The sequence below is a fragment of the Pogoniulus pusillus genome, chromosome 29, assembly GCF_015220805.1.
Source record: "Pogoniulus pusillus isolate bPogPus1 chromosome 29, bPogPus1.pri, whole genome shotgun sequence".
NCBI lineage: Eukaryota > Metazoa > Chordata > Aves > Piciformes > Lybiidae > Pogoniulus > Pogoniulus pusillus.
In genome coordinates, this window is record NC_087292.1 from 13,905,636 (window position 1) to 13,927,624 (window position 21,989).

The following is a 21,989-nucleotide window of genomic DNA, read 5'->3' on the forward strand; positions in this document are numbered from 1 at the left end:
TCAGCGTTCTTTTTGTGAGTGCCCCCAAACCAAAGAGTATTCAAGGGGTGGCCTTACCCCTTCTACGTACAGGGGAACCAATCCCCGGAGCAACCCTCAGGGGAAAGCAAAACATCATGCCCAAACAAGATATTTGGTTACAAAACATGTAACAAAAATGTTTTTATTTCACAGCATCTTAATTCCACAAGTTCATGGGGGAGAAAAGAAAAATAATAACAAAGGAACAGGCTACAACTCAAATAATGGATAAGACAAAACTGTAACAGTATTGTTTACATAAAAACGTACAGCCTCTTATCAAGAGAGTTCTCCCTGCTGAGACAGCCCAGCAGCATCTTCACACCGACACAGCGCTAGACCCCTCGGTGTAAACCGGCGTTTCTCTCCAAAGCAAGAGGAGTTGGGCTGTGAGGATGTAAAGCCGGCAGATCCCTGGATTCTCTTGGGTCCTCTTTAGTTTTATTAACGGACTACGCAGTAATCGTCCTTTGCCACATGGTGGCAGCTTTTAGGTGAGAAGATGAATATTCCCAGGCAGGACTGCAAGCTACAGTCCAGAAACAGAAAAGAAATCAACATGCATACACAAGTGACTGCATCTCTTCAGAAGGGCTGTGCGTGCACAAAGTACCGATGTGCAAGCCTCTGGGCAGCATCAGCCCCAAACCCATGCTCTACCAGAGACATAAGCACAATGCTGGCTTCACTCTCTCTTTTTTGGCCTGTGCTCTAACCAGCTTTTGAGCTGAAGAATACTGGAACACAGTAGCCTTTAGACAACATTCAGCATTCTGTAATTTAATTCTCCTTATCCTGGTTTGTCCTTCTGAAAGAAAACAAAAGCTTGCCGGTTTATGACATCAAACTGTAGGTTCCAGGAGTGAAACTAGAGCCCAAATGCTCACTGCGACTAGACAAACTTCCACTGAATAGAGACTGCAAAGTGCTGCAAACCAAAGTGCATTGTTTTCATACATGGTGATAAAGGAAAGCTAAACTTTGTTACAGAAAGCTCTTTATACACTAAACAGAGAAGCTTCAGAGAAAGACATTTTCTGATTGCATTCAAACTAACCAACGTTTTTTATTGGTTCTGAGAGATACTGCATGAGAAATTTGCTTTGCTCAGTTCTACTTCTGTCCTCTCCCCTAAAGACTTTAGGCAGTGGTGGGCTACTTCAGAAGCCTTCACCACTGTGTGCTAATTTGAAGGCTCATTACACACTAGATGTCGAGTACATCACTATTTCTTGCATGCAAGGACAGTTATATTCAGTAGAATGTTGAACTAGTAGGCAATTTTTAAAAGACCTTTTGGAAGATAACTGGCAAGCTTATTGTCTAACTTAGGAGCTACCACCTCACTTAAGGAGAGTGGAAAATCCTTCTGTGTTAGAGAGAAATCACAGGCATATTAAAATTTTACACAAATAACTTGAAGCTACATACAGCTGAACACAGTTACAAAAGATCTGATAGTCATTGTAATTATTAGCTATGAAAAAAACCACACTTTGAGCCCCACTTGGAGAGGCTGTAGTAAAGTTTGCTGCAATTCTAATGAAGCCAATCTGCTTCAGACAAAACACAGCTGAAAAGCAAAAGATTCAGCTTTGGTTTTGGCTACAACCAACATTTAATACAAGGAACAGGAATTTACATTACTTTACATGAGAGAGCAGGTCCCTTACCTCAGTACAAGGTCTAGCATTTCACTCAGGAGTCAAACTTAAATGAGAAATGTCTGAGTCCTACTAGCCAAGCATCAAGTACTGTTCCTTGCAAATGGACACAGTTACTCGCATCATAATATTGCTTCAGAAAACAAACTCAAGAGCCAGTACCACAAAAGGTTCCACATATAAGCGAGACTTCATTCCCAACTTGGATATTAAAAAGAAAGAAAGAATAGCCAATGGTCAGAGAAGTTATTTAACCTCTGAGCAAGCATCAGAGCACTGCTGGGCACCAGCCCTTCAGTGGCTGTTCAGATGTGCAATGCCAGTTGCATGAAGACCATCACAGTGATGCAATGCTTGGAAGAACAGAGTAAAAAGGTAGCATTTTACATACAGGTCATGCTTTCATTGGCTTAGTTTGGCAGCAGGAGCTCTACTGACTGAAGTATTTGCTCAGAGCACGTAAGACCATATATAATACAGTCATACTAAAGGTGCTTATTTCAGACTACAGAACACTGGAACAAAATGAAGTCATTAGTGATACATTTGACAGAAAATTGCTTGTAGTCATATGCTCATCTTCCACTGAAGTGTGAATGAGGACAGCAGTCCCTTTGCTGCAGCTACCTTGTTCAACACTTGGTACTTCATGACAGATTTTCAAACACTCTTTAAATAATAAAATGTCTCTTTTAAAGGTATTAATAGTTAACTGAACTGGAACAGAGTCCTTTCAAACTTGCTACTCACAGATCTAGAGTATAGGAGAGAATAGATGCCCTGTGTATCATTAGTGCAGATATACTGGAATTGTTTTCCCTTTTATGCAAGGCCAATGCAGGTAAAGAATAAATGGCTATACAAATACAGGATTCCCCACTAAACAACAGAACTAACTTAAAAAGCACTGGTACCAGACCAGCCAGTTCTAGGCACATCTTTAAAAAAATAAAGTATGCATTTCAGTAATGTAAAAATGTGAGAAGATTCTCAGAGACATCTGAACTTTATGGTGCACTGGAATGGAAGTGATGCTTCCTTTAGTCTCAAGGAATACAACAAAGGCTTTAAAACGAAAGAAACAATACCATAGTATTTGTCATAGGGAAGAGCAGTTTTAGGAAAACCAAAAAGATAAATAAGGAATAGTAAGCAGCCACAACAGCTGACTGGGGAACATTTGTGCTTTACACATCCAAAAGAAAATAAAGTTTAACAACTCTTCTTGTGTCATCCCTCAGACTTGGCACTCGTGTCCACAACACACCTCAACAGTTTAACACCACACCAACGACTTCAAAACCTCCTGTAGCCACGGCAGGGCACGCAGCAGCATGGAGAGGCCAGTGGCAACTTCACCAGCAGCCTTCGGCGATGCGATTCCCAGCACCACTGGCTGTCAGCTGGAGCACAGCTTTGGTTAAGACTGTTGTGTGAGTCGTCTGTAATGAGGTAAAACTTGGTTTTCAGGAAGATAAAGAGCCAGTTCCAAAGCTACAAGGACGGTGAATTCAAAACCAATGAGATCTCTTCTGTTGAATCTGAATCTCTCTTCTAGTTTCTATTATAAAGATTAAAAAAAAGAAGGGAGAAAGAATCAGTTAATCCACAAGATAACACTCTGTGAGTTAAAGTCAGCATAGAACAGGAGTCAGCAATGCCTGGCCAGAGCTGCACCTAAACAGAATCAAAACCGTTGCCGGGATCAGACAAGTAAACCAAAACCAGCTTATCAGTTCAGCTGGGACACCCACACCAGAGTTCCATTTGCCTGCCTGAGCAACTACGTGCAAAAATAACCCCACTGTAGGATCAGTAGGACATTAGACTGCACCAGTCAAGTGGTTTTAATTAATTATAACTAAAAATAAAAAATTAAATAACCAAGGAAAAGCCCTAATGAGACATAAAACAGACTGAAATGCAAGCGTGCACCACTGCAAATCTTGGCTTTAATCTTTATCTCATTCTGTGAGCCAGAAAGGAGGTTTTGACAACACCTGAGTACTTACATCAATCAGATGTTTAACTTCATGTTTCCTGAGATCACTGCTGATCTTGGCTGCAAGCAGAACGCAAGCACCAGCACACAGTTTGCGGTTCTGTTTGTTGAGTTTGCCTTGGAGGACGAGCTTCTCGAAGTAAACGTAAGCCATGGAGACAGTAACGGGCTCCAGATTGCACTCTTCACTCAAGTTCCGCATCTCTCTCTTCAAACTAGGAACAGGAAAAAGGACACCCTCTCAAACATGACAGCATGGGACACGCTCTAGAAACACTGCAGCCTGGGAACTCACAAGAGCGTATGGGCAAGACTCCTGTTTGGAAAACCATGACAAGTATTATCCTAGACTGGAGGAGTCCAGCTGGCAAGCTGGAGCTGATGCACAAACTGATTTAACCTGGCTGACAACATCTACTGTGGAAGAACAGTTCCTTGTCTGCTCCTAATCTGTCAAAGGCTTTGCCACCTCACAAACAGGCTACTGCTGTACGATTCCCTGTGGGCCCCCAAACTGGTTCGTGACTCACATTATACTGAACCTTTCTGACCTACACAACACCACATCAAAGCCATGCAGACAACAGCAGCTGCTGTGCAGAGACCTGTCTGTGACACACCTCATGGAAGAATCAGGTCTGAGGAGGAAGGCAGACTGGCTTACACACCTGCCTTTACAACAGCTAGCCCTCCACAGGATCACAGCATGTTAGGGATTGGAAGGTACCCAGAGATCGAGTCCAACTCCACTGCCAGAGCAGGACCATACTGTCTCTCTCAGATCACAGAGGAACACATTCAGATGGGCCCTGAAAGTCTCCAGAGAAGGAGACTCACGATGAGATGCTACCTCTTGTGGCTGCCATCCATCCTGTAAAAGCATCTTTGTGTGAACACGCTACTCAAAAACAGCAGCAAAGAGCAGTGTGGAGACAGTGGCAGAACACAGCCTGTGCAAGCCTTCCACTTGGAGCTGAGTTCCAGAGCCCTGGTGACTCAGCAGAATCGTGTTTAAGCCAGCTACTTCAGAAGGCCCTGACTGCATTAATCACTGGGTAATACCAGCAGGATTACAGCTCTCTGAAGGCACAACAGCACGTCTCGCTGATGAGCGGCCACATTCACTTCATGGAGGATGAGGAAATCTGTGTGACACAGTCCTGCTTTTATAAAATGCTTCCCTTTACCAAGACTCTCCAGACCTAACACTCTTCTTTATCCTAGAATCTTGTTAGAGTCTATGGTGATCAGTGAGTCTGGTAATTGAAAGGCAAAAATAGCCAGAGGGTCTAGAAAGACGGTCCAGGCAGAGTAGGACTGCACTGCAGCCCCACAATCGGGTTACAAGTATCTGTTTCAAAGCTAATGCTGCATCACTGTTAATTGCCTACCAGTGTCAGAACTCCACAGTTGGTGGAACAAAACCCTTTTAGGTGGAATTATGAAAACCAACTGTTGCCCTTTCTTAGCACCCTAAACATTCCCATACAGGGCTGTCATCCTACAGCCAGCTCAAGTGACAGCAAAAGATTAGTGTTTAATCATTTATACTATTAATAGATCTAGTATTTGCTCCATACAAGTGGAAGATGAAAGCAGACTTTTACAGTGTAGATGTTGTGATTATTCAGTGCTTGTTTCTTACCTCCTAATTTTACTCAGTGTCAACTTGATATGAGGAAACTTCTCTCTAAAGGTTTCGTTCATATCCTTTTTAAGGTCTGAGGGCTTCACATATTCTATAACTGTAGTCTGAAACACAAGAGGCAAAGTTTATCATTTCTTTTGTGAACAGTAGTGAGAGAAACAAGTCTGTCACAGACAATAATGCAAAGACAAACCAGAGTGTTATTATTCATAATTTAATAGCTGTCTAACGGCCTATGCTAAATCTTAACTAAAAGTCTTAAAATAATAACTTTTTGCTTACAAGAATCAAATGACAACACAGAGATACATGGCAGGTTGCTCCTCAATCAGCTGAGTGTGAAAACCCTGCTGAATCCTTAGCCATGAGGCTGGCAGAACACTCACCATGTAAGAAGCAAAGATGAGAACACGTTTATGTTTTCCACAGGGCCATTGAGGATCATCCAGGAGATCTGGATCATACTCTGCAGCTTCCCCAACTTCACTTCCTAATGGAATGAGGAAAGCACATTGGGTCACAAAATGCAGAGCTTTAGATATTCTGTTTTGTCTAAAGTATTCAAACAGCAAACTTAAAACCTGTTGGCTGATCCCACAGCACAGGTGAACTGCAGCTCCAGTCACCTGCTGACACTTCAGAGTGTACTGATCAGGTATCAGAATTACTGAAAAACCACAAAACCTTTTCCTCCAGCATGTTCCTGATGCACCATTTTAGACTAAACCGAGTTCAAACTAAGTTTGTCATCTACAAATATGCACAGAAAACAACTGCACAAGACTTTATACACTAAGAGGCAGCAGCTGCCAGGTTTGCTCTTTCACAGAAGAAAAGTAACTGTGGTCACAAACATTGCTCCTGTGCTAGAAGGTGAGGAAGACCTCCTCTGTCTATGTACATCAGATATTTCTTGTGGAGACCTCATTGCTCTCTACAATTCCCTGAAATGAGGGTCTAGTAAGGTGGGGGTTGGTCTCTTCTCTCTAGTATCAGGTGATAGAATGGGAGGAAATGGACTAAAATTGTGCCAGGGAAGGTTTAAATTGGATATTAGGAAAAAAATTCTTTACTGCAAGAGTGGTCAGGCAACGGAACAGGCTGCCCAAGGAGGTGGAGTCACCTTCCCTGGAGGTGTTCAAGAAATGTGTGGACATGGCACTTTGGGACATGGTTTAATAGTTATGGTGATGTTAGGTTGATGCTGGGACTCAACCTTGGAGATCTTTTTCAACTAAACCAATCCTATGATTCTGTGTTTACAAGCCAAGTAGATGTGGTGACTTAGGATATGGCTTGGTAGAGTAGGGTTGAAAGTTGGACTCAATGATCTTGAAGGTCTTTTCCAACTTTAACGATTCAATGCTTTGTGCTTCTTGAGTTGCATAAACAGAACTAGCTCAGCTACACAGAGGATGTAAGGAACATCTGCAAGTGTCAGTCCTAAGGCTGCTCACTTAGACTTCATTAATGAGCCTTCTCTACTAGGCTGTGCTAAACCCAACCTCCTGCCACTGCAGCACATCCTTCCCAATAATGCATCTTACACTTTGCAATAGTTTCAGACAATATATTCCTTCCATGCTTTTCTGCTGTGCACAGAAGTAATGACAAAAGTTGGTAGCTGTCCTTACCAAGGTCTGTTCCTGCTGGTAAGGATTTTGCTGCCACAGCTTTGTATCTTGATGCAGGAATACTCCGTGGAGCACTGGCTCGACACAAGGGCACAGCACTGTGGCTGTCAGGCTTGCGCACAACCAGGGCATTGGTGGGATACAAGAATTTTGCATAGGACACAACCTGGAAGAGAAAAGTTGTAGTAGCTACAGAGAACATTTACTGAAAAGCTCATTTACAGACACCAAGGATTTTCCCAGTGTTTTTGAGAGTAGGGATCTTGAAAATTAAATGAGGAATACCTTTTGCTTCCACAACTTCAGTATGGGAGGGTTGTGGAAAATTTGACGGGGTGGCAAATAAAGGGGAAAAGAACATCACATCAGTTGAAACTCTGGCACTATATAATCTATAAATCTGAGCTATAAATCTCACCCATACTTCTATCAAAACATCACTCCTGTTGCCAGAGGCACCAGAGTCAAATCAGTTCTTCAGAAACAGAGGCAGAAGTGGTTACAGGCTTCAACAGCTGCCTCAGAAGCTTTATCACAAGTCAGACATTTCAAATTAAAGACCTAAACCAGATCCCATTGCTTTGAAAAGTCACAGCTTTCACTTTATGAATGGAAAAATCACTGTATAAATCAAGTGATTTGCCCCAGCATGAATAAGTCCTGGAGTGAAAGCGTCATCTTACCCAACTACTGGCCTCTGCACCATTCAGTGGTTTGGTCACTGGTATTACTAGAGACAACCCCTCCCCACCCAAATAAAATACTTCCTTACCTTGCCATCAGCACCTAGCTCTACCCCTTCCAGTCCAAGCACCATCTCAGTGGAGACTGAAACTCCCCCAGAAGGATGTCGCTGCTTCTGTCCTTCCATTTTTAGATCACTAAATGCAGAGAAAAAAGCAGGGTATTAAAAAGTGCTGCCCAAGCCCAGCTTCCTCTATGGTATAGAGCAGATCCATCCAGCAGCACCACCAATCAGAGGTCCCATATGTGATAACAGGGCAATGCCTCAATCCCACCTCCAAGAAAGCATTAATTTATAACTGCTCTTTTCAAAACATGGAGATGTTCAGCAACTGAAGAGCCAGATTTCATCTCCTTTTAACTTAAATCTCTACCAACATACGTACCAAAATTAAATGTGGGGTTTCTGAAAGGGTCTTTCTGCTAAGACCACTCCATGTTAGGACCAATGCCCAAACACTTAACAGCAAACAAAATTTATATTGCTAGCCTTACAGGATTAGAAACTTGCCTTTCAGTTGCAATTTTTCCAACCACTGTGCACAGCAGCTCAAATCAGGAATGAAGGCTGCCAGCAGAACTCTGCATCAGCAATGGCAGCACACAGCTTTTGTCACCTATATCCAGACGTCAAAAAGTAGCTTCCCTTTGGAGACCTGCCCTGCTAGCTTACAGAACCACACAATGCTCAGAACTGCTCTAAAATAGCTCCAGTGACCTTGCTGCTTTTCTATGGAGTGAGAGAATATTTTCCCATGGACTCTTTTTATGGCAAGTGTCTTTGCATACAATACACCTCCCAGCACTAAACATCCGTTTCCTTTGTCCGTAAGTTAAGTACAGGCCAGAAGTGACACCACCATTGTTTTGCCACGAGTGGATTAGAATAGAACTACTATTTCCTATGGTGTATTTGTAGATCACAAACCTTCACAGAATCAACTTGAACTTCACATGGGACTGAGCAAAGCTGTGGGGAGCAGGTTTTGTTTCTCAAACGATCTGACAGTTCTATCCATAAGAAAAAAGGAATGGAAACACTAAAAGCACTTTCAGTCAGTCTAAATTGTTTCTGCTTTTCTTAAGACTGCAAATAGTCACATCCACATCTCAAAGCTGAAAAACAGAAGAACATCTTAAACTTAAGTGCAACTTCACTAGAGAACCTTGAAAGTTTGCTTTGTAAAGGCAGCAGCACCCTTCCCTGATGCTCCAATTTTGCTGACATCATTGTTGCACTAAGGATATTTGCTTTTGTCAGAACAGAGTAGAGGAAATCTCCTACAACAAAGCACATCTTTGTTCAAAAGTTGGTTTCAAGGATTTCACAGGACTGCTGTGCTTGAAAATGGGAACAAACATCTGAAAAGTCTCTTTTCCACTTTTTTTTTCTCCTGGAATTTGAATGAACACTTGGATGCTGTGGCAGTATCTCATCTTATTGCTGTGATGGCAAGCTTTTGTCCTTCCAAAGAGCAACTACATCAACCATACTCACTTAAAAAGATCTTTTGCAAGCAATAGATCAAACATTTCAAAGCAGGTGAAGGTGACTCACCTGATACGTAAACTCTCCCCGTAAGGTAGGATAGAAAAAGCCACACACAGTGTTCTTTTAGCACAGATTAACACTATCCTGTAAGCAGATAGGAAAAGATCAGAATAAGAAGTGAGATTCTGAAGTTACAAGCCAGCTTATTACACAACATGGACACAGAACTCCTTTTAAATTGCTCTGTAAGTCACAAAGACACTGCTTTGGATTGTCTGTTTTCTGACAGCAGCACAAAAGCAGGTGTTTCAGTCTGACGCTCTAGGTCCTTAGAGCCAAAACCCAATGTTCAGTAACTGCCATCACCTTGGGAGCTCTTCAAGGAGATCTCAGTCATTAAATACACATCTATCTTTATGTAATTTTTACATAAACCTTGTGAAAAGATGCAGATGATAATTTACATTTAGGTGAAGCCTCACAAATCTATTAGTAAATATGAACCCTTTTCTCTTCAACCCAGCAACTATGAAGGTGAAGCCTTACACCTCTAGTAATAATAAATATTAATGCAACCTCCCCCTTCTCTTCTACCCAGCAATTATGAAGGTGAAGCCTTACACCTCTATTAATAATAAATATGAATGCCACCTCCCCTTTCTCTTCTACCCAGCAACTATGAGCCAAGAATTTGGCTTAACCAAACCATTTTCTTTAAATCCTCCTCATACAATCAGTCAGGGCTGGAAGAGACCACAAGGATCATCGAGTTCCAACCCCCCTGCTATGGGCAGGGACACCCTACCCTAGATCAGGCTGGCCAGAGCCTCATCCAGACTGGCCTTAAACACCTCAAGGTGTTGGGACCAGAGATGGGACCTCAACCACCTCCCTGGGCAACCCATTCCAGGCTCTCATCACTCTCATGGTGAAGAACTTCCTCCTCATGTCCAGTCTGAATCTCTCCACCTCTAGTTTTGCTCCATTACCCCTAGTCCTGTCACTTCTTGATAGCTTAAAAAGTCCCTCCCCAGCTTTTTTTTGTAGGCCCCCTTCATAGGAGAGGTGCTGCAGCCCTCTGAGGATCCTTGTGGCCTTTCTCTGGACACACTCCAGCATGTCCACATCCTGAGGGAGGCTCATCTCTGGCCTTGGTGTGCTAGTTAAGGGAGGTGTTAGAAGAGAATGATTTAACCTACTCAGAGCAGGACAGCAGAGCCATCGGAACCTTGCTGCAGATGTAAGCACCTTCTGCCTTCCAGAGCTGTATACCACTAACAAGACCCCAAGGATATCACCCTATGGACTCAGCTGTGCTGGGTTAATGATTAGACTCCATGACCTCAAAGGGTCCTTTCCAACCTACATTATTTCATGATTTTAATCCCATTAACCTTACATAGCTAAGTGTATTGAACTAGAACCTGCAACTGAGCACAGCCTACTTCACTCAAGCATACAAGAGACAACTTGACCTCCATAGGTTACCTGCTGTTCTTAGTGTCATACTGCCTCATGTTCTTGATGAAGTGCATCTTCTTCAGACTTTTGTGTCTTGGAGACCCAGATATATGCTTGGTTCTGCAATTACACAAGAAAAGAGAGACCACCACTTGTTAAGTGCTCTGAAAAACAAGCTGTGCCAGTTGCATGATCAGATGGCAGCACTAGCATGCAGGACCTCAGATATTGGCGTGGAACAGGGTGGAGGGAGGAGAGCATGCAACGAGCTGAGATTAATGCTGCTTTTGAAAAGAAGTACCTTTGTACACTGGCATATTCCACTATGTCTTCTAAAAAGTCTAGAGAGCAGCGCTGGGAGATAAAACGCCTTCTGCAAAATGCACAACACCATGAAGAGTGAACAGTATTAGTTCGTGGCCTCTGAGTTTATGAACTGCAACAGATCTATGAGAGCTCTTAGGACAAATGGCTGGTATGGGGTTTGGTATTTGGGATTTTGTTAAATGAAAGAGTGCTTAACAGAGTCTGAAGTACCTAAAAAGGCCAAGAACTCATCTCCTCCTCTAGTGTGCTAGTTTAAGCCTAGCTGGAATGTTCTGGTGAAAAGGATTAGATTATAGGCTGTGAAAAGGAAACAATGGTGATGGCTACTGCACTCATAGGCTTGCTGAGATGGATAAGAACAAGAACACAAACACAGACATCAGAGTTGCTCTCTGGGGCTGCATGAACTTCTCTCTCTAGCCTAACTTGCTGCCTGACTAATCTGTCTGCTCCCTAACCCCCCCCCCCCGTCAGACCTTCCACATTCACCTTGAACATAAGGCAAAGTCTGGGGTAAGGTAAAGGGGTGAGAAGAAGGTGGAAGGGTGGTTGGGAGCCCCTCCTGGGGACTCTGGTTTCTGGGAGGGCTGCTGTGTTTCTGCATTACTTTTTAACTTGTGTATTTCTGTCTATAGCTGTATAGATGCTAAATATCCACTTATGTATTGTGCTAAGCTGTAAATATAGCTTCATTCATTCAATTCTCTAGAGCAGCTGAGTCTAGTCTGGATGATTTTCATAAGTGTGGGGGGGAAGGTAACACCCAAACCATCACATCTAGGACCTTTGAAACAGGAATTTATATGGACTTCATTAAGAAGATTAGTCAATGTTTTCAACAGAAAAACATCTGCCTAGAGGTTAAACACCTAAAAAAGTTCCAGATAACCATTTAAAAATCACTAGGAGAATCCCCTTCCCATTGAGGCACAGGAATGAAGTCATTTTATGTCAACCTATGGTCAGATACAGGTGTACCTGTGTGAAGTATCTGTGTGTGTCCTCCATTCAGAGCACAGTTGGAGCCAGCAGACTGAGAGTCTGCTCAATAAAATTGACAGATCTCTCCAGAAAACAATAGAGAGGGTTATTAGAGGAAGCAATGAATATTTGGTACCCATCTGAAATCCCAGAATGGAAGATTCAAGGAGAAGAATAGTAGAAATCCTGTGATTTAGTGTTAACATTAATAGGATATTACATTTAAGTTAAAAAAATAAAAAGACTGTGCCCAAGTAAGACACATTGCTATTGTCAAAGTCAAGTCAGCCTTTGTTGGGAGAGATTTACAAATCAATTGTGAAACTCTGAAGGCAATTTCCATAGGAACAATGCACTCGGATCCAACTGCAAGCAGCAAAATGCTGACGCTACAGCTACCAGATTCCATACTTTCTGCTTTTGCTTAAGCCCATATTGTGCAACGTTTTTAGTGCAAGCCACCTGCATTCAAGTCCAAGGTTTTCCTGCCAAACAACACAGTAACTCAACCAAAGGACAATGGCACCACAGAAATCACTGTGGCAGCAGCAGATGAGGAAAAACGTTGCTGAAGTCTGGCTTGACAAAATCTGTCTTTTGAAAAACCAAACCAAAAAATCAAAGCTTAAACTGTATGAGAACTCTGACACCAATGAGCAGCCAAACGGCTCAGGTAGAATCACAGAATCAGACAGGTTGGAAGAGACCTCCAAGCTCATCCAGTCCAACCTAGCACCCAGCCCTATGCAATCAACTAGACCATGGCACTAAGTGCCTCACTCAGGCTTTTCTTGAACACCTTGTCTAGGTCTCATGCCTGGAAGCTAACATCCAACACCAGAGTAAAAGCATGGCACTTTGGGCTGAAGCACACAAACTACCAACAGGTCAAAAAAAAGCAGCATTTGTTAATGCCTTAACAGCCATGGGAGAGTTTATACACAGCAAAGCCATTTATAGAATCACAGATTCAGTCAGGGTTGAAGGAACCATAAGTATCATCTATTTCCATCTCCCCTGCCATGGGCAGGGACACCTCACACTAGATCAGACAGTTCAGAGCCTCATCCAGCCTGGCCTTAAACACCTCCAGGGATGAGGCTTCCACCACCTCCCTGGGCAACCCATTCCAGGCTCTCACCACTCTCATGCTGAAGAACTTCCTCCTAACATCCAGTCTGAATCTCCCCATTTCCAGCTTTGCTCCATTCCAGTCCTATCACTCCCTGGCATCCTAAAAAGTCTCTCCTCAGCTTTCTTGTAGGCCCCCTTAAGACACTGAAAGGTCACAGTAAGGTCACCTGAGGAGCCTTTTCCTCTCCAGACTGAACAGCCTCAACTCCTGCAGTGTCCTCTCATAGCAGAGCAGCTCCAGCCTTCTGATTATCCTTGTGGTCCCTCTCTGGACACCTTCTAGCACATCCATACTCTTCTTGTAACAGGGGCTCCAGAACAGGACACAGTACTCCAGGTGGGGTCTCACCAGTGCGGAGTAGATGGAGAGGATCACTTCCCTTGCCCTGCTGCCCACACTTCTCTGGTTGCTCTCTGGGCTGCAAGTGCACACAGACAGCTCATGTTGAGCTTCTTGTCCACCAGCACCCCCAAGTCCCTCTTCTCAGGACTGCCCATCCTATACCATAGCTTCAGTTGATTCAAGCTAAGGTTCAAGAAAAGCCTTCTGGACTTTAGTCTTGCAGCCCAGTACTTCAGGACTTTGAAAGAAGGGACAATCTGCCAGTCCCACTGGCTTTATCTTCTCTAGCCTGAGCTAAGTAAGAAGCCAAATCACACTATTTACTTCTGCTGCAGAAGAGATACACCAGAGTTCTGGACATGAACATCTTAAGCATGGAGTCTAGAAATAAAAGTTGCCTGAGTCACAAACAGGTGCTTTTACCTCTTTTTTCTCCTTTGGCAAGTTTTCTTCTCCTCTGAGCTACCTGGATTAAGTAGTAGTAGCAGTGCCAGAGCTGCCTGCCAACAACTGTGCCAGCAAGATGTGGCACATCACTGTTAAAGGCAGTTCCACTGGTGCACAGGATTTGCTATGCAATTACGAGTTTCCATTACAAACAAATGATTACCAAGAGCAGGATTTGCCCTTCTTGCTTCAAGCTAGAGCAGGAACACTAAACCCAGCCCTTGGAGAAGATGGTGTTCTGGTGCTCTTCCCTCTACACTGACATTAACATCACTTCAATCTGAGTATTCCTGAAACCAGAACAGTTCCTCTTTCCTCACCACAAGTTCAAGAGAAACAATTTGCCATTTTCTCTTTGCCTTCAAGCACAGAAAAGAGAACGAGCATCAAAGTCTGCTTACAGTTTCCTTAATGAAATATAATTAAGGCCCTTCCCGAGTGAACTTGTAGCAATTTATACCCCAGATAAAACTTTATTGTTTTCCCCTAGAAGGAAACTGTCCTCAGATCCTCAGCAAACCTCTTCAGGCATTCTTAAAAGAACAAGAGACCACAATTCAAGTGTGCAGAAGAATGAAAATTCCTTGTCCCTCTCTGTGAACACAGGAGAGGTAAATCCTCCCACAGGCTCAACACCTTCAGCACTGCTGGAGACTGCCTCCTACAAACCAGCAGCTATTGAGGGGGTCGCTGAAGAGTGTTCCTGGCACAGCTCAATGTCTTTCACCAGCACTTCAGTTGTGACTGTTCTTTTTTTGTGTGCTTTTCAATGAGACCTGCAGAGCTTTAATGATTTCGCATACATGTGGCTCTCCAGTCTGCTCTGGCATCTGACTTGCAATAAAATCCCCTCCATGAACCATGGGGGTCAGCCTCGAACCTTCTGGCATGAAGGCAGCTGGTAACACTCAGTCTTCCTCACTTCCTGAGGGACATCTGGCTTTAGCAGGGCCTGTTGCAACAGGACAAAGGGGAATGGGTTCAAACTAAGGAGGAGATTTCGACTAGAGAGGAGGAACAATGTTTTTAAATTGAGGGTGGCAAAACACTGGCCCAGGCTGCCCAGAGAGGTGGTAGATGCCCATCCCTGGAAACATTCCAGGCCAGGTTGGACAGGGCTCTGAGCAACCTGCTCTAGTTGCAGATATCCCTAACTGCAGAGGGGGAGTTGGACTAGCTGTCCTTCAAAAGTGTCTTCCAAACCAAACCATTCCATGATTCTGTGGCTGCAGACAAAGACACCTTGTGTGGTGACTGAGGGGGAACACAGCTAACGCCAAGGACAACAGGCACTGGGACAAAAACCACACACAGCTCTGCAGAACAACACTGGGCTAAGCAACTGGATACACTGGGAGAGCCACAGCTAGACCTGTGTAACTAGTAGTACTAGTTACTAGTAACTCCACAGTGCCTGTTGAGTCCGTGAAGCTGTGCTGACAGCACAGAGACCTATCCATCATGTTACCTTCTGAACACCGCCTTGTTTTCTCAGTAACAGGGACAAGAGTGGCAAGCACCTGAACTTGCTGCTCTAAGACAGTATCTGGAAGCAAAAACCTTCAGTGAAGGAAAGGTCCTGCCCCTTGACTCCAAACCACAATGACTCATCCCCACTCTGCCAACAGGAAGCTTCATTTTTAGCTACGCCTGTGCATAATATTTTCTGTCCTTAAACGAATCTGTCTCTTTGGAGGAATCCCTGATGCTAAGCAAGACATTCTCCCTCAACTCTCAAAACAAGGTCGACATAAAGAGGTCTCACTACTCCAGAGTACTGAAAACAGTCTGAGTGTGTTCATGCTAATGTTCTACACAGCTGCAGTCCAGCAGACACTTGCTAGATTTCTCAGTACCACTGACATACAGAACTTCTTTATTAGGTAGTGCAGTACTTGGAGGATGCTGCATACTCTAACACTTTGAGTAGTCTGCATGTAATCGTTATAGATCTACACAAACACATCTATGTTTGCTTTAGTTTGAGTGCCCTTCTCATGCAGCCATTCCACACCTCAACAACAGGCTCCACAGGATTGCTTGGGCAGCTGCTAGCTTCAGTGAAAGAATGTCCAGTCACATATCCCCTTCTAAGCAGCTTCCCCTAGGATAACACTTCTTGCTTGTGCTCTGATCAACTGGAATTCAAAGGATTTTAAGTAGTTGATACAGAATATTTGTTGCCAGATGCAGTTAAAACAGAATACCAAACCCCACAGTGCTCACTGGAAGTTGCCTCACAGACCCCCTCACTGACACACTACTTGACAATTAGAAATGCAGGCAGCCAATATTAAAGTGTTAATGATTCCTGAGGAGCAGGAGGTAATTTGAACAGGATCCTAAATAAGCCCAGCCATGCCTGTTAGCCAATACCAGCAATTTCCTTGACAAGCTATAGAGGCTTTGCTTGCTTCTGTGCCCTTGGCCAGGAGCTCACTTTCAGGTGCTTCCCCCACTACTAGTTCAGGTAAAGCAGGACCCTCCCAGAAACTCAACATTAAATCCAGCATCTGTTTACCCAGCTAGCACCCCTGAGAGCTCCCACCAAGAGAGAAAACACACAGAGCACATGTTCAGAGATAAGGAGCTATCAAGCAGAGGAATTCTGGATTATGCCTCTGCTTATCTCCATGTCACACATGGGCACACACAATCCAACACTGCTGGCCAGTCCCTGAGGAGCTAAACATGCACTTAAATAAAAACCAAACACAAACCCCCTTATGTTCAGATAAGAACCCATCACATTCACTTCAGAAATGCATTTTGACTGCCATCATGGGAAGCAGAAGTTGGCTCACACATGTATGCTTTCTGATCAATTTCCCAATGAGGAAACCCAACTTCTGAGTGCTTCCAGCTTCACTGTTATGCTCTTCTAGTCCTGCCAGTGCCCCACCAAGTGCTGGCAGAGAAACACTGTGCAGATGGCAAACAACAATGGACAAGCAGCATGCAGGGTCCCCAGCTCAGAGGTTGACACAGCTCTTAAGTGCTCCCAGCAGAATAGGACATGGCCAAGAACAATCTATGTATAGCACTGGTAATCCCCACAGGGCCTGTCTTACCCAGTGAAAGCAAAAAGCTGGTTAAGTCACAGCTCCAGATTAAAGAAGAGTGACCTTTGCCATAGCTTTCCAAGGGTATTTTCACCCTTTCCACCCACGAGCTGGGCTACCTGCAAACACCCAAGAGGACAAGGGCAAAGTTTCAGGATGCTGCCTTCATTGAAAGTGTCCAAACTGACCATGCTTCAGCAGATTAACTCTAGTTGAATGCAAAAGATACACCAACCCTGTGCTCTAAGCCATGGCTTCAGGCACAGGCAAATCTCCTCCACACCGCCTGCTGGGCCACTGTGTCCTCTGAGGGACATTATAGCAGCCCTTAGGGCATCCATGCACAAGTTCAGCACTCCTAGGCTCTGCTTCCAGGCTTGGGAAAAAACCACAACATAGCACTCATGTATCTCATTTTAACCCCCAATATTGGGCTTTTACAGCAGCCAGTGATCTTACCCCATCCCCTGCACGCAGCTGCTCTTTGGCCATTTTGAAGCTTCTCTGTTCTGCCCCTTTGGTTCCTACATCTCTTCACAGCAGGTGAACAGTCCAGCCAGTCTCCTCTTTCCTGAAGGCTAAATCAGAAGTTCCTGGGATTCTCCCATCCCAGCTGACTCCCATGTTTCACATGGGCAGCTCTGCACTCAGGCAACTACACAGCCAGAGTTCAACCACCATGCAGCTATTTTATGGGGCTTAAAATAAAGACAGGGTTCATTTTAGCAGGACTTATTGAGACAGGACAAGGGCTAATGGATTTAAGGTTAAAAAGGGAGATTCAGACTAGAGAGAAGGAAGAAATGTTTTACTCTGAGGCTGGCAAGACACTGTCCCAGGTTAGCTATTCACAAACCACAGAATGGCTTAGGTTGGAAGGGACCTTAGAGATCATCTGCTCCAACCTCCCCTGCCATGGGCAGGGACATCTCTCAACTAGACTTGACTGCACAAGGGCTCATCCAAACTGGCCTTAAACAGCTCCAGAGAGGAAGCATCCACAGAGCAACCCATTTCAGAGTCTCACCAGACTTGTACTGAAGAACTTCTTCTTAAGATCCAGTCTAAACCTGCTCTCCCTCAGCTTAAAATCATTTCCCAGAGAGGTGGCAGATGCCCCATCCCTGGAATCATTCCAGGTCAGGTTGGATAGGGCTGTGGGCAACCTGATCTAGTTGAAGATGTCCCTTGCTAGATGACCTTTAAAAGTCCCTTCCAACCTAAACCAATCTACATTCCTGTTTTTACCCATTCAGCACGTAGAGTCAACCTTATGTTGCGACCTCCTACCCTCACCACTTCTAGCATCACCAAGCCCTGTGGCATGAGCTTCCAAAGATGTTGCAAAAGCCATGCACTAACATGACTTGAGACCTCCTCCAGCCTAAGGGACTGGCAGTGTGGATCTGTTTCAAATGGAGCCACATCCCTTGCCCCAGTGCTGGAAAGGGATGTGATGCTGCATGATGCCATGTGGGCACACACTCCCCAGGCAATGGGCTAAAATTAGCATCAAGCCTCGTTATCTGCTGTTCTGCAGCCACATGTACTTCTGTTGGAGGAATGGAAAGGGGGAGGTCAAGGATTTTTAATTACTGTGTAAAATTTGGAGCTAATAGAATTTGGTTTCCTATTTCTCACTTGAAAGAGTTTTATTTTAATAGGGTTGTCCCTTTGTAAGGTCCTTTACAAGCCTTGGTATGATCACAGCTGTCAAGGGACTGAGTTGTTAATATAACAAGGACAAAAATCATTTATTGGTTTTTGGAAGCACTAGCTTAGAAACAACTGTCAAAGGTAATTTGCACAAGGAATCCAGATCCCAAACCCTGTTTACAGTGGAAAGACATACCTGTCAGATTTGTTTTGCCATGTCATATTTTAGAGATTAAGTTGTATCAGTTTCCTTCCTTGGGGGTGAGCCAAAAGCCAGCTGACCTGTGCCTCACTTCCACTAGGTAAAATACTGGCATCAAGGGATTAAGAAATCCAGTTCTAGTTTGAAACTCCTCCACCTTATTATATGGGGTTTTTTTTTGCCACTGCTGTTACTTACACAGCCCAGGAGACATTTGCTGTTTTCAGGTTCTGAGTGTGAATATCCCTGTTTCCTATAAAACCCTGTTCCCTACCACCCTCAGTGCCTACATTAATGAGTTTCCTGCTCCAAAGCAGACTGAGTAGCAACAAGTTCTCAGTAATTAAAGCCACAAGAAGTCAGAGCCTACATTTATCCTGAATCACCAAAACCCATGTATTTGGTGCAGCAAATGCTTTTGATGAAGAATCTCCATCAGTACCAAGCAAGCCATTTTCATGGTTTCAGCTCTGATGTTCAGTGAGAGACATTGGCAGAGAAGATCCCTGTGTAACCAACAGTTAAGCATACAGCTAAGTGCTCCTTCTTTACAAAGGCACCTGCTCACTATGGCACCATAATTGTGCCACTTGGATTGCAGGCCACCATCCCAGGAGCTCATTCTGACATGTGCTTAAGTCTCAGACTGCCAGAGAATAAAGACAAGTCTCACACAGCAGAACTGGTTTCCTTCATTTTAAACAGTAAGCCAAAATTAGCCACATGAGCATGAAAAGTGCTTTTATGCTTCACAACAAGCTCCTCTGTGAGAGGATGAGAGAGGACACCCAATTCCTTCACCTTTTTTTTTTCCCCTCAGCCAAGGTTTGTCTGCAAAACTCAAAGGGCTGTTTTTGCTGGTCCCAAGGAGCCAGAACACCCTGCACTCCTCAAACATCAGCAAGGCCACATAGAAGGAGAAGAATGCATCACACAACCTACAGGACAGATGAGAAGGAACAGAAGTGAAGGATAATTTGAATGAAGGTGGAGGTAGAGTAAGTGGGAAGCTCACTATGCCTGGGGAGCTTTAAACACTAACAAGGAAAGAAATTAGATACTCCACACAGCAGCTGCTACTTCACTGCTGATTCACAACCACCTATGATTAAGACCTAAAGCTACTAGGAAATGAGCTTTGTATTCATTGTGTTTCGTAAATCACATTGTTTTGGTGCTCAGAGTGTTTAGGCAATGCAGGGGTAAAACACTGCCTTGCAGTAATTATGAAAGCCATCTGTTGCAACACAGCCACCAAACCAGATGAAAGGTTTGCTGTGCCCAGAGCCCTCTTCTGAAGCCCACTCCTAAAATCCCTGCTTCTTAGAATCACAGAATCAACCAGGTTGGAAGAGACCTCCAAGATCATCCAGTCCAACCTAGCACCCAGCCCTATCCAGTCAACCAGACAATGGCGCTAAGTGCCCCAGCCAGTCTTTTCTTGAACACCTTCAGGCACAGTGTCTCCACCACCTCCCTGGGCAGCCCATTCCAATGCCAATACCATCTTCAGCCTACTCTCCACCAGTGCCCCAGGTCCCTCTCCTCTTGGCTGCTCTCAGCCACTCAGTCCCCAGCCTGTAGCGCTGCCTGGGGCTGTTGTGGCCAAAGTGCAGAACCCTGCACTTGGCCTTGTTAAATGTCATCCCGTTGACCTCTGCCCACCCATCCAGCCTGTCCAGGTCCCTCTGCAGGGCTCTCCTACCTTCCAACAGATCAACACCTGCTCCTAGCTTGGTGTCATCTGCAAACTTACTGATGCTGGACTCAATCCCCTCATCCAGATAATCAATAAAGATATTGAACAGGACTTCTTCTCACAAAGCAAACTAGATGTACTGTCCAGGAAACACCTAGGGACTATTCCTCCAAATTCCTACCAGTATCTTGATGTCATCAGCCTGGTTCCCTCTCTTCTTTGTGCTCTCCTCACTGAGCATTGAAGCACTGACCAAAACAGGCAAATGAAGTACAAAGTGTGTCCTTGATAACACTCTGGACATTATGCTAGAAATATTCATGCACTTCTGAGAGATGATGCTGTCATTCCATCACGTGCCTTGTTAAAAATAAAGCCCTTCAGGACAATAAAACTCTCTTAAAAAAACCAAACAAAGCAGGAGAGAAAAGGAAAAAAAGAAAATAAAGAGAGAAGCTTTTAACTAGGAAAGAGAAGAAAATTCAAAACAGATGACTGGAAGAAACCCACTCAAGGAGAGTTTAGAGAGCCCACCCTCTGCTTTTATGAGCAGTTTGTTCTTCCCACCACATCAGTCATCCCCTTCAACCCCCAATCACGAGGCTGTAGCCTCACTGGGAGAAAACTTTATGCTTGTATTGCAGTGGCCATGTCAGAGCAAGTACGAATCCATCCATGCTGTTGAGCAAACAGCTTTGACCAGCAGTGGTTTGGTCTTGAAAGCTACCCAGCCCCAAAGCAGGTCTGCAGCTGTGCTGAGCCCAGGTATCACCACCTGGAGCAAGAGCTGGCATAAGAGGAGCGTCTCCTGAAGAAGCTGGCTGCAGAGGTCCCAGGGAAGGGCTGTGGGATCACAGCCTCAGGCAGCAGGGTCAACCCACATCAAGCTTTTAAAGACTTGATACAGCTCAGATCTGAGGATTATCTTGTGAAACAATTTTGCTCTGTTTGCACTTACAAGACCAGCTAAAAGCTCTTCATTAATTGTTGGACTTGATGACCTTAAAGATTTTTTTCCAACCAAAATGATTCTATGATTTAATTTTTATTTCAGGTGTTATACTATAATAATAAATCACATACACAACAGCTCTATCCAAATGCAGAGCTTTAAAGCTCTAACCTTTGAAGATCTAGCATGACAGTGGCTTTAGCTGAGCACTCTCCATCTGCAGTCACCTGCTTTATCAACAACACTTCTAAGCTCATTTAAAAAAATCCAGATTCCATCGTGTTTGGGTGCATGTCACATTGTGCATTTTTAAACTACAGTGCCAGAGACTTCAGAACAACCTTCAAAAGAAAGCTCAAAAGCATCCTCAAGCTCTCTCAGCCTGACAAGCCTCACAGCTCTAACTGGTTGACAGATGGGAAAAAGAGGAGCACAGGCCAGCTGAAGTTAAGTCTGGAGGATTTAATGCAACTAAAACGTGCTGCAGGAAAGAGGAAAAATTTGTTAATAGAGAATTTTG

The 21,989-nt window shown here is 44.1% G+C and overlaps 1 protein-coding gene across 2 annotated transcripts in view; it reads right to left on the reverse strand.

Moving 5' to 3' along the window:
* Positions 1 to 132: 132 nt before the first annotated feature.
* The window catches only part of CABLES2 (Cdk5 and Abl enzyme substrate 2), a 28,055-nt gene continuing 6,198 nt past the window's right edge, over positions 133 to 21,989 (reverse strand). The window contains exons 2-10 of one of the 2 annotated variants that reach the window (XM_064167589.1): positions 10,968 to 11,039; positions 10,694 to 10,786; positions 9,272 to 9,349; positions 7,742 to 7,850; positions 6,970 to 7,135; positions 5,722 to 5,825; positions 5,333 to 5,439; positions 3,698 to 3,902; positions 133 to 3,246 (exon numbers count right to left, since the gene is read on the reverse strand). In XM_064167589.1, the coding sequence (XP_064023659.1) occupies positions 3,106 to 3,246; positions 3,698 to 3,902; positions 5,333 to 5,439; positions 5,722 to 5,825; positions 6,970 to 7,135; positions 7,742 to 7,850; positions 9,272 to 9,349; positions 10,694 to 10,786; positions 10,968 to 11,039 (1,075 nt within the window). In that variant the 3' untranslated portion in view covers positions 133 to 3,105. The remainder of the gene's footprint in view (positions 3,247 to 3,697; positions 3,903 to 5,332; positions 5,440 to 5,721; positions 5,826 to 6,969; positions 7,136 to 7,741; positions 7,851 to 9,271; positions 9,350 to 10,693; positions 10,787 to 10,967; positions 11,040 to 21,989) is intronic. The other variant, XM_064167590.1, reaches the window with a different exon arrangement.